Source organism: Lates calcarifer, unplaced genomic scaffold (genome assembly GCF_001640805.2).
Source record: "Lates calcarifer isolate ASB-BC8 unplaced genomic scaffold, TLL_Latcal_v3 _unitig_4613_quiver_1509, whole genome shotgun sequence".
NCBI lineage: Eukaryota > Metazoa > Chordata > Actinopteri > Centropomidae > Lates > Lates calcarifer.
The window spans coordinates 20,003-37,680 of record NW_026117006.1 but is presented as its reverse complement, the minus strand read 5'-3'; the positions used below and the strand labels follow the sequence as shown (position 1 = coordinate 37,680).

The 17,678-nt window shown below is 38.8% G+C and overlaps 3 protein-coding genes across 3 annotated transcripts; all 3 read right to left on the bottom strand.

Moving 5' to 3' along the window:
* Positions 1-2,729: 2,729 nt before the first annotated feature.
* Positions 2,730-3,681, bottom strand: LOC127140518 (sialidase-3-like). Its single transcript, XM_051068473.1, has 3 exons — positions 3,499-3,681; positions 3,183-3,375; positions 2,730-3,121 (listed from the first exon to the last, which is right to left on the bottom strand). The coding sequence occupies exons 1-3, from the start codon at positions 3,679-3,681 to the stop codon at positions 2,730-2,732; spliced, it is 768 nt and encodes a 255-aa protein (XP_050924430.1).
* Positions 3,682-4,240: 559 nt separating this feature from the next.
* Positions 4,241-6,681, bottom strand: LOC108900974 (sialidase-3-like). The gene is made up of 2 exons (XM_018702267.2): positions 6,354-6,681; positions 4,241-6,200 (listed from the first exon to the last, which is right to left on the bottom strand). Exons 1-2 carry the CDS (start codon positions 6,552-6,554, stop codon positions 5,274-5,276), a joined length of 1,128 nt encoding a protein of 375 aa, XP_018557783.1. The 5' UTR covers positions 6,555-6,681; the 3' UTR covers positions 4,241-5,273.
* Positions 6,682-12,119: 5,438 nt separating this feature from the next.
* Positions 12,120-15,758, bottom strand: LOC108900973 (sialidase-3-like). Its single transcript, XM_018702266.2, has 2 exons — positions 15,464-15,758; positions 12,120-15,340 (listed from the first exon to the last, which is right to left on the bottom strand). The coding sequence occupies exons 1-2, from the start codon at positions 15,692-15,694 to the stop codon at positions 14,399-14,401; spliced, it is 1,173 nt and encodes a 390-aa protein (XP_018557782.1). The 5' UTR covers positions 15,695-15,758; the 3' UTR covers positions 12,120-14,398.
* Positions 15,759-17,678: the final 1,920 nt, after the last annotated feature.

Sequence of the window (17,678 nt, the reverse complement as noted above, 5' to 3'; positions counted from 1 at the left end):
GGTATAGCCTACCTTCAAGTGGAGTTTATCTGTTAGATGCAACAAACTCATCATATATGTTTTTTTTATGCAAAATGCAGTTACGTGTGAACTACAGCTATCATATATATGATATATGTATGATTCAGTACAAATTACATTTATAATTGATTAAATGTTTGTATCTGCATGTGTCAGAGATTTTTAGAGTGAGGCTGAATGTGAAAGCAAATTTGAAACCAACTTAAAAAATGTGAAAGTTGTTGGCATTAAAAATCAATAGCATATCAATGAGATATTAGAATCTTAAATCTGCAGTGATGATTGTGACAGAGTGTTCTATCAAGCACATGTATACATAGCAGCATTGCTCACAAGTGGTGAAGAAACCCAAACTGTATGTGCAATATTTATAATGATCTCACATTTTCAGGTTTAAAATTTGACATTTTAGTCAAAGTAACTCAAAATTTCTGAAACATGCAAAGTTGCAAGGCCATTTATTTCAGTCCGTCAACATAAGTTTTACCTATTGCATTTTTATACAGTTATCTGTGTTTTTACAAGAAATACAGTAGATTTTACAATGCAGTCTTGCTAAGGAGGTGGGAACATTTTTTTTTCTCTGTACTGTAGCAATTTTTATCTGCTCCAGAGGACACTGGCTAAATGTGTTCCCAGGATTTAACTGCTGGTTTTAGTGTGATGTGGCTCATAGCAGATCTTCTGCCATCTGCAAACAGCTGCCTTCCACCTAAATAACCCCACAGGGAGCACTTTGCTTTTCCTGGCACGCTCAGTCATATTTGAGTTTTATTCAATTACAGCACATATGTGTGCTCACAGTCATGTTCCTTTCTTTAAAAGAAAAAAAGAAACTCCATATATCTCCACGGAGTGTGGCCCATTAAAGTCAGTCATGTGAAGTGTGAGCATGGCCCCTGAGACGAGTGTAGCATGAGCCCTGTGACAGGAAGTGTGATGGAGTAGTGAAGAAAGGGGACCCCTCTCCAATCCCTAAAACCTGAAATAAACAGATGACAGAGGCATACAGCAGAGCCACCCACCATCTCAAACCGTATCCATATGTCTTTACTAAAAGAGAGAGAGACTTTATTGAAAGAGTAGAATGGCATAGCAAGTTTGACATTATATGTCATCATTTTGGATTTTGATGATTTTTAAAAATCCTGACTAACTTTTCATTATATTTTCTTTTCCTGGTTGAAATGGGCCCATACAAAAGACAAAGAAAGTGAGTGGAACATCTGGAAACAAAGGCCAAGAGGGAATGACAGAGGAGTATAAAGTGAAGGGGAGAATCCAGTTTATTTCCATAGACAATGTTTCATCCAAATAACCATGATCAGTAAGCCTAATGCTACTCAAGAGATCCTGGGCTCTCTTTCAGAGCTGTTGGATGTGTGATGGGGAAAATGTGTCTGATTATAGTCAGGGCTTGACAACATTAGCAGAAAATGAGAGGATTGCAAAAATAGTCCTATTTTTCCAGTTGCGTTCAACCTCTAAACAAGCAGACACTGGAAGCAGCCAAAGCAGAGACCCAGAGACATGACGTAATCAGCTCACCTCAGTCAACCATTAACTCATCTAACACATTTGAGAATTTGTCTTTGTGTGTGTTTCTGTGTTTCTTGTCCAGTGAGGGGTTTTTGCATGTGAGCCTGTTATTTCCAAACATCTCCCAGAAAATTAGTTTAATGATCAACAAAATGACACACAGGGGAAAGATTCACAGTTGGATTCTGAGAAGAAGAAGAACATCTGGAAAAGTGAACCAGAGCAAACACCTGGACCTCTTCAGGCTTTGTGACGTTCTTTAATGAAGGGACATTTGACACATGACAAGGGCACTTTAGAATTTTAAAATGCATATGTTATCACTTGGCCAATGACATCTTGTTATACAGACTCAGTTTACTTTCTGGATAACCCACTCAGTATCAGTACTATTTTCCAGGGAGTCCCAGGCACATATATTAACATGACAAGAGTCTGCAGCCATGTTAGTGGCTCTGTGAGGCAGTAGGTACAGCAGTGCTTTCAGCTTAAGTCAGCGTGCTAACATGTGCAAAATGACAATGCTAACATGCTGATATTTAGCAGGTATAATTTTTATTATGGTCACCAGCTTAGATAAGCATCTTATATAGCAATAAATGTAAAGCATAGTTGAGGCTGATAAGATAATTCTTTATTAGTCCCAATGCGGTTGACTACAGATATTCCACACTTTGAAATAATATTGCACAGAATGAAGGAGTGATAAGTAGCTGGTTCGTGCGTCATCTGATGTTTGGTCATACACCAATGCTCTGGATAAACTAGAACTTTGACCTGCTGTTAATCAAAGTTATTACAGATTGTTGTGTTTATCAAACATCATGGAAATCTGTCTTCTAGTTGAGATATTTTGCACAACAACACAAATGTGAACCTCATGGTGGTGCTAGACAAAAAGTCAGCAGGTCACCAAGTCATTAGGAACTATGACTGGTGATCCACCCAGTCAGTCTGGACCAATGCGGTTGACTGACCAACAGATTGACATTGATATCCTTAGAGGTATTGCTAAAAAACAAGCCATATAACATTTTAACAGTTACACAATACAGAAACAATAGTACAAGTAGTATTTACCTGAAATGTAGATCCCATCTCTCCAAAGTCTTTTGCTACTGACCTCGTACAAGCATTGGGGTGGTGTGGGTGGCATGTGAATCACCAATTTAAAGATGATACAGCTCCACAGAGGCTATCTGCTCTGTTTCTTTCTTCACCCCACACTCCACCAGACATGCAAAACAACAATTACCAATGTAAACCAGGTCTGAGTAACCACTGGGTCCACTGTTAATGATCCAGGGTTTGCTCCACTTACTTGGATCCTTTGGGGATTTGCTCACATACACTCCTAAATCAGTCTTTTTGGACTTGTTGCTTGGGTGAGTGTAGAGCAGCCACTTTGGGTCACCCTCTGTATCTGCACCTTCATCTTGAGCTGGAAATGAGACCACACTTCCCTGACAACCTGAACCAGTTTCAACAAGCTTTGTAGCATTGCTCAATGTGTGAAAATCAGCTCCACCATTTTCACTGACAGCTTCCACTGCCAGCATCCCTGACTACAGGCATTGCAGTAGATGGCGCTTTTGTCTCTTTTGTCTATCAAAAATCTCTGCCATTTGACATTCCCCTGGAATGACGGGCCTTGTTGGTGCGTTTTTTTATCTGCCATTGCTCTGTCACACGATCTTCAATGTGGATGAAAAACAGGAAAAGTGTGTTGGTGTTCTTCTCAAACACTGGGCAGGGGTTCATAGGACGGTAGTTGTTAAGTTTTGTCTTTTCCACCACTGTTTTGAGCTCTGACCACTAGAAAAGATATTATTCACAGGTGTGTAAATAAAACAAAGCAATTCTGATAGAGTTAAAAGTAATACTGTATATTCACATGTAATACAGCCGACAGTGACAGAGTTGATCGAATTTGTTTACCTCAATTGTCTTTGCACCAGAGGATTCATTCTTCAGCGTTCCTCTACTCATAACCAGGTTCTTTATACTGGCATCATCTGCAGTCTCCCTCTGCTCTGCAAAGGCTAGAAGAGTTTCACCTTCTATCTCATAGAATAGGTGATGTATCACACCCTCTTTATGGTAAATACAAGTTGTTACCATCAGGATGGAGGTATAGGGTACAACCTCTATGGACTTCCTGTAACCACAGATCCTTTGTACCTTCTAGCATAGCTCTGCTGAAAATATCTTGAAGACATGAGGGTGTGTCATCTTCATTGTTGCACTAAATTCCTGATTGATGGTGATGTTGTTGGGTGTCTGTTGTTGTAATGTTATTGTTGGAGGGTCTTACATGTTGTTTTTTTGATGTGCTGTTCTGGTATCATCTGCAGTCTTCTGCTGCTCTACAAAAGCCAGAAACCTATTTTCTCTGTTGTGGGAAAGAGCAGGAATCCTGTGTACATGAGATTTTAAGGCAATTTGTTTCTGTGGTTGGACATCCCTTAAAGTTACACTGTCCACAGTGTGTGTCTTTGTATGAAATGATCACTCAATATATAAAGAAAAACCTGCAGTGTGTATCTCTACAACCATCAAAGTTTGACTGTGGATGGTTTTATAGGACAGTGTGGCTATTTGTGAGTGAGGGAGGGGTCTTTGTTTTTATTTCAGCCTAAACCTCATTGTTCATTTCTGAAGAACTTACTCATTTTTTAATGTGTTGAACTATGGGAATTATAATCAGGTGGCAACAACATACGTTAGATTATATTGTTTTTATTATTTACTTGTATTCAAAGAACATGTGCCATTGTATATAGTAAATGTAAAAGTACAATTAGAAATAACCAGGATTCAAACAAACAAATCAATATATCATAATGCAAACACACACAAAGCCTTAAAATGTGTTTCAGCACACTGCAGCGCATTTTAAGTTTGTCACAACTGTCACAAGAAAAGGTCAAATAAACAAAAATTTCCAGTCTATTTTGACAATTAAACATCTCAGTAATTCCAGTTATACCCAATTAAAATAAGGTAAAAAGTGAAAATGTTTCAGTTTCTGGTCTGGTCGAGATCATCCTCCCATGAAAAAGAGGAACAACAGTTTCTTACTGATAGTCAATGTGATTACTTTTATTATGGTTTCTCAAACATTCCCTGACTGAAACTAAGCATTTATTCTTATATAATTAGGTGATGTTGATGAATGACAACATGTTTGCCACAATGGCTATGGTGTTAAATATCAACAAAAAACAGGAAGTACTTTTCCTGCTGTTTCCATCACCTAATTAGTTGTGAAAGTTCTTAAAACTCAATTTATTTGTCAAAATGTATTTTACTCTTTACATTTTATAAACAACACAACCTCTGGGTAAATGTAGCATCTTTGTAAATACACATTTGAGAAGTACAGTAAAATGTCAGCGCAGTATTATACATAAGTGTTGTGGTTGTTAGAGCTGAAATGAAAATCAAAACAAAATGAAAATGTAAGCAACTCAAGGTTAACTGTATTTGTAAATGGTTGTTAATCATTTTAGCGAATATGGCATGTAAATATAACTTTGATTGTGAATAATTTTCCAGCATGTAATATATTCATCAGTTGTAAATAGGGTTTCAGTGCAGTAGCATTACTTGTATTAAACAGCAGGTTACTTTGAAGTCCCATATGTGGAAGAAAAATGTAATTTATGGTATAACAACAGAGTCATGTCTTGTCAATCAAAGACAATGGATATTTACTGTCCAATGCCTGACTTGATGTCCTTGTAGCTAAAAACCACAGAGGCTATCTGCTCTGTTTCTTTCTTCACCCCACACTCCATCAGACATGCAAACCAACCATTACCAATGTAAGCCAGGTCTGAGTAACCACTGGGTCCACTGTTAATGATCCAGGGTTTGCTCCACTTACTTGGATCCTTTGGGGATTTGCTCACATACACTCCTAAATCAGTCCTTTTGGACTTGTTGCTTGGGTGAGTGTAAAGCAGCCACTTTGGGTCACCCTCTGCACCTTCATCTTGAGCTGGAAATGAGACCACACTTCCCTGACAACCTGAATCAGTTTCAACAAGCTTTGTAGCATTGCTCAATGTGGGAAAATCAGCTCCACCATTTTCACTGACAGCTTCCACTCGCCAGCCTCCCCGACTACGGGCATTGCAGTAGATGGAGCTTTTGGAGTCTCCATCAAAAATCTCTGCCATTTGACATTCCCCTGATTGTGTTTGAAGCATTTGGCCTAACTTCCATGTGCTGCCCCTATCATCACTGTACAGGGCGAATGCATATGAAGTAGCCTCATTAGACTTGCTTGAGCTGCTGCAAACATAAGCATAGACAGGAACAATCAATCTACCCTTCTTCATTTGAAGACCATGGCCTGGCCCAACAGCAAATGTGGCCCAGTTCTTAATTTCGCCCAGTGTGTATGTCAAATCTGTCACTTCACTCCAGTTTTGTCCAAGATCCTCGCTTGTAATGTAGCAGAGACGGGCCTTGTTGGTGCGGTTTTTTATCTGCCATTGCTCTTCCACACGATCTTCAACGCAAATGAAAAACAGGAAAAGTGTTTTCGTGTTCTTCTCAAACACTGGGCAGGGGTTCAGAGGACGGTAGTTGTCAAGTTTTGCCTTTTCCACCACTGTTTTGAGCTCTGACCACTGAAAAAGATATTATTCAGAGGTGTGTAAATAAAACAAAGCATTTTTAATTGAATTGAAATAAATACTGTATATACTATATAATACTGTATAAATACTGTATATTCACATGTAATTCAGCCAACAATGACACAGGTTATGGGATTTGTTTACCTCAATTGTCTTCACACCAGGGGATTCATCTTTCAGTGTTCCTCTTCTCATAACCAGCTCTTTCGCAGTGCAATTAGCTTCTGTCTCCCTCTGCTCTGCAAAGGCTAGAAGAGTGTTACTTTCTGTCTCGTAGAAAAGAGCAGGAATCCTGTAGACAACAGATTTAAAGACATCCACAGTTTTTGTCTGTGTGTTGGCCATGGCTGGTGTCCGTGTGTAAAATGATCACTCAGTAAGTAAAAAAGAAAGACTGACAGTGTGTATCTCTATGGTCATCTAAGTTTGAGGATTTTGAGGGTTTTATAAGGTGGTACAGTTTTTGAGTATGGGAGGGGTATTTATTTTTGTTGGAGCAGAACTCTCTGTTCAGTGAAAAGAAAATACAAGAAAATGTCCACCTACTAGTGAACAGAGCCTAAACCAATATGATTATTAACTTATCAGGAGGAATCTCAGGAAAGCAAGTTTGGGTCAGAATCCTATCAATTTCCTGTGGTTGGGCTGGGGGGTGGGGGGTAATGAGGTGGAATAAAACAGACCTTAAATTATTTGATTATATTTTATGATTTGCTTGTATTTGAAGAACATCCATCCATTACTATTATCTATACTGCTTATTGTTACGGGTTGCGAGTTGGCCAGAGCCCATCCCAGCTGACACTTGGCGACACCCTGGACATATCAACAGTTTATCACAGGGCTGACATACTGAGACAAACAACCATTGACACTCACATTCACACTCTACGAACAATTTAGCATCACCAATTAACCTAACTTGCATGTCTTTGGACTGTTGGAAAAAAGCTGGAGTACCCGGAGAGAACTCATGCAGGCGCAGGGAGAAGATGGAAACTCCACAAAGAAAAGCTCTGGGTGAACCTTTTTGCTGCTAACCACTGCACCACCATGTCACCTTGTAGAACACATGTTATGATCATTTTCAGTAAATGTGAAATTAAAAGCAGGCACAATCAGGATTCAAACATACAAAGATAGCAAAATAGAAAAAGGCATCAGTATTGGTAAAATACAAAACATGATATAAAGAAGACAATATATACATATTAGAAACAAGAGAACAATATACACAGGGACTATATACATTACAGTAAGATTCAATTGACTACAGATATTTCACACTTTGAAATAATATTGCACAGAATGAAGGAGTGATAAGTAGCTGGTTCGTGCGTCATCTGATGTTTGGTCATACACCAATGCTCTGGATAAACTAGAACTTTGACCTGCTGTTAATCAAAGTTATTACAGATTGTTGTGTTTATCAAACTTCATGGAAATCTGTCTTCTAGTTGAGATATTTTGCACAACAACACAAATGTGAACCTCATGGTGGTGCTAGACAAAAAGTCAGCAGGTCACCAAGTCATTAGGAACTATGACTGGTGATCCACCTAGTAGCTTATGAGAGATTTCAGTCTGGACCAATGCAGCTGACTGACGGACAGATTGACATTGATATCCTCAGAGGTATTGCTAAAAAAACAAGCTATATATTTAAACAGGTACACAATACAGAAACAATAGTCTGGGCATGTATATAGATCAACTGTGCTGATATCCAGATCTCAGTTTATATTTGAAAGCCTGTAGATTCACTTCCAGTTAACTGGACCCGAGACCATAATACTGGATGGTACTCTTGAATGCAACATCTTTAACTGCAAGTAGTATTTACCTGAAATGTAGATCCCATCTCGCCAAAGTCTTTGCTATTGACCTTGTACAAGCATTGGGGTGGTGTGGGTGGCATGTGAATCACCAATTTAAAGAAGATGATACAGTTCCTGTAATTCACTCCACTGTGCTGTCTGTAGGAGCTATTTGTCTTTATCAGTTGATATTGTCCTTTTGTGAATTTCACTGTAATCCCCAACAGTTACAGCTGTTCAAATTACCTTGGGTCCATTACCACACAGTGAGATACTGGTGATGTTGTGTTAAGGAGAAACAGCTTTCCTGCAAGAAAGGCCAGTTTGATAAGAGCTAAAGTTATTTTTCCAAATCTGCCTGTTTTTGTATTACAAACAGGAAACAGAAATGTCCCTCTTCTTTTGAAGCAGTGTAACTTTCTTTTTACTGATTACTAAATAGACTATGGTACACCGACTGTGTGGGGATTTTTTTTCACATCATGTGGCAACATCTGGCATCAGCCTGACATCAGCCTGGAACCTGAACCCCCATCTTCTCTTCAACCTCCCCAACAATGTGTGATAAGAAGCAGATACAGAACTCTTCCTCCCAAGCCAAAGGTCAAAGGTCATATGGCCCATTCAGGAGAATCTATTCTAATGGACCCCAGTTCATCCGAAACTTATAAATAAACGTTCTTCAAATCTTCATTCTATTGCAACAAACTAGGTCCTAGGTCCTGTCTCCTCCATTGTTTATCTTTCTCCACACCAGACCTCTGCTTGGAAATTATGTCACATTCCAGGACAACCTTGCACACAATCCTCTAATGTTTTATTACTGATGATGAACACAATTTATTCTTTTGCAGCTAATCAGCTAATTGTCTTAAGATCTGCGAGTAATGTGTTTTGATCCATGTTTGTATTAACACATTGTCTTTCTTTAAGTATTAGCACCACCAAGTTATATCTCATCTTGTACAATGTCTTACTTAATCATGGTGGAAGGTGAATATGTGATATGCGCGCAAGTATTCCAGATGAATAATTTAGAGTTTATTAAGAGATCATATTTCGTTCTAACTGAGACAAAGAAAGTGAGGACAATGAATCCTGATTGGCTGAGACCACCTCACTCCACCTGTAAACCTGATACTATCCTCAAGAGAATAGAAAACCACATGTTCCGCAAGCAACTTTTTCTTTTATCTAGACACGTAAGTGATTCTTTATTTCTTTAAACCAAGCTACGTCAAGTTAAGTCAAAGGAACAAAAATATCTGAATACTTAGAACTAATTTTTGACAATCCTGTGTTTTTATTCTGAAGATTTTTGACAGTTTTAGAGTTATCTGGCCGACACCAGCCTCCTCTAAAGTTATCCAGAAAACAATAAGTAGGCTACGTAAGAGATTATTTTTCCTCAACCCGCAAGAGAGGCCTGCAGATCACACGACCGCCTGCAATGAAACCTGCAACTCAACTAAAGCTGAACTGCTGAGACACCGGCAGAATCCATCACCATGTTAACCAGAGACGCGGCCGCCAGGAGAATCCACCTGGATCCTGTGTTTCCATGGTTACCACCACAACCCAGCTGCCTGGATTCCAGCCAAGTCTGCAGCTGCCGCAACAAACAGCAGGCTGGTCTTAACATTCTGTTCGTGACAAGGGTTCATGATGACATAAGTAAACTTTAATTTCACCATCGATAGATATCTCCAAATTCAGTACAAATAGATTACAGTTACAGACTAAACCTCCACCAGATCACCCTACTCATTTTACCTGCTGTTAGTTCACCATGCTAGTTTGATCATCTTTACACTTCTGTTTTATTTTTATTTCACATGTTTTCACTCTATATCTATATTCACTTTAGTAATCAATAAATTGTAAATACACTTGTAGACCCAGCAGTTTTGTGTGTTTCTTTGCAATGGTGAGCCAGATCCCTGGGTGGAGAAATCACGATCTTAGATATCAGACTGATGAAAATTTACAGTGTGGATATTAATGCAGAATATTGATATCAAAATTAATATCCCCGATGGTGGTGCCCCACTCAACGAGTGTAAATTGGATTTTCCAATGATTATTTTGTGCTTTTATGCAACAATCAATACAAGCAAAACTCATTTGTAAAGGAAAAGTTAGACATTCTAGGAAAGTTTGCGTATTTGCTGCTGTTGTCATGAGCCAGATAAGACAATCAGTATCACTCTTATTTCTCATAAAGTATGAGCTAGAGGTGGTGCCGGGACACAGTTAGCTTATCTTAGTGTTCTGTCTTTAGTTTGGTGAATTAGAGCCCCCTCTTGGTGCCTTTAGTTGTTTTGTGTGAATATGCACTTTGACCCGGAGCAGGAGGTCAGTGCCTTAGTCTCAGCCTGTAGCCACATTTTGCTGCATAAGCCTCAGTATCCATCTGTTGCAATCCTTCCTTTTGTTTATGCCTTCGAAAGCATTGTCTGTGAATATTGGTTTCATACAGAACATAGAACAATGTCTTTCTTGAAGTTATTTTAAAGAGCCTCGTATGATGTTGTTGTTAGCTCAGCTACATGGCCTGTTTACTGTAGTTGAGTCATGAGAGCTGTAGTCTGCAAAAGGTACTGACAGTACAATATGTCATTGTTATGTATTATCTTCATTAGTTACTATCATAGGTAAGAGTTAAGGAAGTTTTTAAGTGTGTAAATGAGCTCTAGCTCTGTATATTTCCATTCTACCATCGACATATCTAGTAGCTGCTCTACTGTGCACTTGAAAGTCTATTTTACTGATGCATTGTAGTTATGAGGAGTTTACACAGAACCCTGTGATTTGACTATGCATCTTACTGTGTCTTGTTTATGTTTTCTAGTTTCACTCCTATTCAGACTGTATATGAAGCTGCTGCCCAATAAAGCACCCAGAGTTTGGACGCAATATCCTGACTCCCGTATTCATTTGAATGGAGTTTGGCTTACTGCTGAATTGTGTACCTCTACACACACACAAGGAGAGCATTACACTTAGCATAAAGATTTTAGACAGGGGAACAGCTAGCCTGGCTCTGTCCAGACAGGGAGTTATGTGCTGTAACTATTTTATGGTAAACTGCTGCTGGGCATTGGACTTCCTGAGGTCTTGTTGTGACTGTGAGGCAGAGACTCTCCAGTACCAGCAAAATAGTTATATTTACGTTGCGGATTTGACTGGTATATAAGTTAGGGTAGTTAATCAGAAAGTTGGACCAGTTACGCTTTACTCTTTTAATTATGAATCAATGGTCTATTAGGAATAGCTGATGCTAGTAATTGTCTGATACCACTGATCAGGTGATTTTGTTGGATTGTCTTAAAAATTGGGTTGATTTTTTCAGTAATTGTTGGCGATGGCTCTTCTTCAGAGCCCCCTCCCCCAACCTGTGGTGTTTCCCAAGGCTCCATTCTTGGCCCCTTGTTGTTCTCCATTTACATGCTTCCACTATGATACATGACCTGCAAACACAATATTCACTATCATTGTTGTACAGCTGACATTCAAATCTATGTCCCATTAAAATACAGGGAAAAAGACAACCTACACTGCCAGATTTCTTGTCTTTCAGAAATCAAGCACTGAATGTCCTAAAACTTCCTCCAGCTAGATGAAAATAAAAAATGAATCAGTGTATTTAACCCACGAAATTCATGTCCTCTCTACAGAATAGTCTTTGCTCCTTGTCTACTAATATCAAACTTGCAGCCAGTAAGCTGGGCATATATTTGGACAATGATCTCTCCTTTGACAATTAAATCATAAGTATTGTCCGACATCCCTTAAAATGACATTGTCCACGGTGTGTGTCTTTGTATAAAATGATCACTCAATAGATAAAGAAAAACCTGCAGTGTGTATCTCTACAACCATCAAAGTTTGACTGTGGATGGTTTTATAGGACAGTGTGGCTATTTGTGAGTGAGGGAGGGGTCTTTGTTTTTATTTCAGCCTAAACCTCTTTGTTCAGTTCTGAAGAACTTACTCATTTTTTAATGTGTTGAACTATGGGAATTATAATCAGGTGGCAACAACATACGTTAGATTATATTGTTTTTATTATTTACTTGTATTCGAAGAACATATGCCATTGTATATAGTAAATGTAAAAGTACAATTAGAAATAACAAGGATTCAAACAAACAAATCAATATATCACAACGCAAACACACACAAAGCCTTAAAATGTGTTTCAGTAACGTTTAAAGTGAGTTGAGTATTTATTGCAATCTTTTACATGCGCATATGGGTCAGACTATCTGCACAAAGATGAGGTATACTTATGGTCTGTACAAACAGGGAAACACTGTAGCAGTGTTAAGCTAAGCATTTATAAGCCAACCTCACTCATCGAAAATCGACTGGCATGAGACTGATTTCTGGATAGTTACACAAGTACACAGTCTTCCCAATCAGTGTCTGGCCTAGACCAACATTGATAGCAAACAATAGCCTCTGTGCAGGGAGGAAGATTCACACAGCAAGTGCAAAAAGTTAATTTTTCCCACTCACAGTGTCTGCCAAATTAGATATAAAGTATGGTGGCCAAATACTTATAGTCTTACACAGTCTTACTTGTTTCATACTGATTTAAAGTAAAGTGTTAAGAGTCCAGACTTGCTGAGCCATTTATGAGTAGTCACTGTCATTAACTGAATCTTAGATGGAAGATAACTTGAGAAAAACATCCTTGAAGGCACTTGTGGTGTTACTGTACAGCATGAAAGAGGAAGTAAGTTCTGTTGGACGAGCTGTTCCCTGAATGCTTCAATGGTGATATACAACGCTACGCTGTATGCTGCACTGTGTATTGAAGTTTGAGAGTTTAGAAGGTTTCATGAGGTTGGGTGGAGGTGTTTGTGAGCCAGGAAGGGGTGTATAGTTTTTATTGGAGCAAAACTCTCTGTTCAGTTGATAAGAAATTAAAAGAGAAGTGAAAAGAAAAGAAATATCCACCTAATAGCAAACAGAGCAAAAACCAATTTGACTATTGAGGTGGTTACATTGATTGTTACACTGTGGCTAATAAGAAGAAACTCAGTAAAATTGTTTATATGTCTTGTAAGAATGCAGGTCAACAACAGCTCAGTATGACACTGCTTTGTGAGTCTTGGGTAGCTGGGCAATCCTTGTGACGTATCACACCCTCTTTATGGTGAATACAAGTTGATACCATCAGGATGGAGGTATAGGGTACAACCTCTATGGACTTCCTGTAACCACAGATCCTTTGTACCTTCTAGCATAGCTCTGCTGAAAATATCTTGAAGACATGAGGGTGTGTCATCTTCATTGTTGCACTAAATTCCTGATTGATGGTGATGTTGTTGGGTGTCTGTTGTTGTAATGTTATTGTTGGAGGGTCTTACGTGTTATGTTATGTTGATTTTATTATTTACTTGTATTCGAAGAACATATGCCATTGTATACACTAAATGTAAAAGTACAATTAGAAATAACCAGGATTCAAACAAACAAATCAATATATCATAATGCAAACACACACAAAACCTTTAAATGTGTTTCAGCACACTGCAGCGCATTTTAAGTTTGTCACAACTGTCACAAGAAAAGGTCAAATAAACAAAAATCTCCAGTCTATTTTGACAATTAAACATCTCAGTAATTCCAGTTGTCCCCAATTAAAATAAGGTAAAAAGTGAAAATGTTTCAGTTTCTGGTCTGGTCGAGATCATCCTCCCATGAAAAAGAGGAGCAACAGTTTCCTACTGATAGTCAATGTGATTCCTTTCATTATGGTTTCTCAAGCATTCCCTGACTGAAACCAAGCATTTATTCTTATATAATTAGGTGATGTTGATGAATGACAACATGTTTGCCACAATGGCTACGGTGTTAAATATCAACAAAAAACAGGAAGTACTTTTCCTGCTGTTTCCATCACCTAATTAGTTGTGAAAGTTCTTAAAACTCAATTTATTTGTCAAAATGTATTTTACTCTTTACATTTTATAAACAACACAACCTCTGGGTAAATGTTGCATCTTTGTAAATACACATTTGAAAAGTGCAGTAAAATGTCAGAGCAGTATTATACATAAGTGTCGTGGTTGTTAGAGCTGAAATCAAAAATCAAAACAAAATGAAAATGTAAGCAACTCAAGGTTAACTGTATTTGTAAATGGCTGTTAATCATTTTAGCGAATATGGCATGTAAATATAACTTTGATTGTGAATAATTTTCCAGCATGTAATATATTCAACAGTTGTAAATAGGATTTCAGTGCAGTAGCATTACTTGTATTAAACAGCAGGTTACTTTGAAGTCCCATATGTGGAAGAAAAATGTAATTTATGGTATAACAACAGAGTCATGTCTTGTCAATTAAAGACAATGGATATTTACTGTCCAATGCCTGACTTGATGTCCTTGTAGCTAAAAACCACAGAGGCTATCTGCTCTGTTTCTTTCTTCACCCCACACTCCATTAGACATGCAAACCAACCCTTACCAATGTAAGCCAGGTCTGAGTAACCACTGGGTCCACTGTTAATGATCCAGGGTTTGCTCCACTTACTTGGATCCTTTGGGGATTTGCTCACATACACTCCTAAATCGGTCCTCTTGGACTTGTTGCTTGGGTGAGTGTAGAGCAGCCACTGTGGGTCACCCTCTGTATCTGCACCTTCATCTTGAGCTGGAAATGAGACCACACTTCCCTGACAACCTGAATCAGTTTCAACAAGCTTTGTAGCATTGCTCAATGTGGGAAAATCAGCTCCACCATTTTCACTGACAGCTTCCACTCGCCAGCCTCCCTGACTACGGGCATTGCAGTAGATGGAGCTTTTGGAGTCTCCATCAAAAATCTCTGCCATTTGACATTCCCCTGATTGTGTTTGAAGCATATTGCCTAACTTCCATGTGCTGTCATCAATGTCTTTGTACAGGGCACGAGCATGTGGAACAGAGCAGTTACACATTATACAACAACAGCAGGAAGAGCAGGAATCATAAGCATGAACAGGAACAATCAATCTACCTGTCTTCATTTGAAGACCATGGCCTGGTCCAACAGCAAATGTGGCCCAGTTCTTAATTTCGTACAGTTTGTCTGTCAAATCTGTCACGTCACTCCAGTTTTGTCCAAGATCAGTGCTTGTGATGTAGCAGAGACGGGCCTTGTTGCAGCCTAACCATCTCTGCCACATCTCTGAGTAAGTGCTTTTAACGCAGATGAAAAACAGGTAAAGTGTGTTGGTGTTCTTCTCAAACACTGGGCAGGGGTTCATAGGACGGTAGTTGTCAAGTTTTGCCTTTTCCACTGGTTTGAGCTCCGACCACTGGAAAAGATATTATTCAGAGGTGTGTAAATAAAACAAAGCATTGTTGATGGAGTTGAAAGTAATACTGTATATTCACATGTAATTCAGCCAACAATGACAGAGTTGATTGGATTTGTTTACCTCAATTGTCTTTGCACCAGAGGATTCATCCTTCAGCGTTCCTCTTCTCATAACCAGCTTCTTTGTACTGGCATCATCTGCAGTCTCCCTCTGCTCTGCAAAGGCTAGAAGAGTTTCACTGTTTCTGTCGTAGAAAAGGGCAGGAATCCTGTACACAACAGCACTATGAGTTTTAAAGACGGTTTTGTTCTGTAGTTCGATGTCCTCAGGTTTTGTTTGTTTGTTGCCCATGGCTGGTATCCGTGTGTAAAATGATCACTCAGTAAGTAAAAAAGACAAACTGACAGTGTGTATCTCTATGGTCATCTAAGTTTGAGGATTTTAAGGGTTTCATAAGACTAGGTCGGGCAGTTTTTACATATGGGAGGGGTATTTATTTTTGTTGAAGCAGAACTCTTCGTTCAGTTGAAAAGAGAAGTGAATCTAAGAATCTAAATTGAAGAAAATGTCCACCCACTAGAGAACAGAGCCTAAGCCAGTATGATGATTAATTTATCAGGAGGATTGTCGGGAAAGCAAGTGTGGGTCAGAATCCTAGCACTTCCATGTAATTGGCCTGAGGTTGGGGGGTAATGAAGTGGAATAAAACAGACCTTAAATTATCTGATTATATTTTATGATTTGCTTGTATTTGAAGAACAGCCATCCATCCATCTATCTATTATCTATACTGCTTATTGTTAAGGGTTGCGAGCTGGCCAGAGCCAATCCCAGCTGACACTTGGCGACACCCTGGCCATATGACCAGTCTATCACAGGGCTGACATACTGAGACAAACAACCATTGACACTCACATTTACGGACAATTTAGCATCACCAATTAACCTAACTTGCATGTCTTTGGACTGTTGGAAAAAAGCTGGAGTACCCGGAGAGAACTCATGCAGGCACAGGGAGAAGATGGAAACTCCACAAAGAAAAGCTCTGGGTGAACCTTTTTGCTGCTAACCACTGGACCACCATGTCACCTTGTAGAACACATGTTATGATCATTTTCAGTAAATGTGAAATTAAAAGCAGGCACAATCAGGATTCAAACATACAAAGGTAGCGAAATAGAAAAAGGCATCAGTATTGGTAAAACACAAAACAAGATATAAAGAAGACAATATATACATATTAGAAACAAGAGAGCAATATACACAGGGACTATATACATTACAGTAAGATTCAATTGACTACAGATATTTCACACTTTGAAATAATATTGCACGGAATGAAGGAGTGAGAAGCAGCTGGTTCATGCGTCATCTGATGTTTGGTCATACACCAATGCACTGGATAAACTGGAACTTTGACCTGCTGTTAATCAAAGTTATTACAGATCGTTGTGTTTATCAAACGTCATGGAAATCTGTCTTCTAGTTGAGATATTTTGCACAACAACACAAATGTGAACCTTATGGTGGTGCTAGACAAAAAGTCAGCAGGTCACCAAGTCATTAGGAACTATGATTGGTGATCTACCTAGTAGCTTATGAGAGATTTCAGTCTGGACCAATGCAGCTGACTGACCGATAGATTGACATTGATATCCTCAGAGGTATTGCTAAAAAACAAGCTATATATTTAAACAGGTACACAATACAGAAACAATAGTCTGGGCATGTATATAGATCAACTGTGCTGATATCCAGATCTCAGTTTATATTTGAAAGCCTGTAGATTCACTTCCAGTTAACTGGACCCGAGACCATAATACTGGATGGTACTCTTGAATGCAACATCTTTAACTGCAAGTAGTATTTACCTGAAATGTAGATCCCATCTCTCCAAAGTCTTTGCTATTGACCTTGTACAAGCATTGGGGTGGTGTGGGTGGCATGTGACTCACCAATTTAAAGAAGATGATACAGTTCCTGTAATTCACTCCACTGTGCTGTCTGTAGGAGCTATTTGTCTTTATCAGTTGATATTGTCCTTTTGTGAATTTCACTGTAATCCCCAACAGTTACAGCTGTTCAAATTACCTTGGGTCCACTACCACACAGTGAGATACTGGTGATGTTGTGTTAAGGAGAAACAGCTTTCCTGCAAGAAAGGCCAGTTTGATAAGAGCTAAAGTTATTTTTCCAAATCTGCCTGTTTTTGTATTACAAACAGGAAACAGAAATGTCCCTCTTCTTTTGAAGCAGTGTAACTTTCTTTTTACTGATTACTAAATAGACTATGGTACACCGACTGTGTGGGGATTTTTTTTCACATCATGTGGCA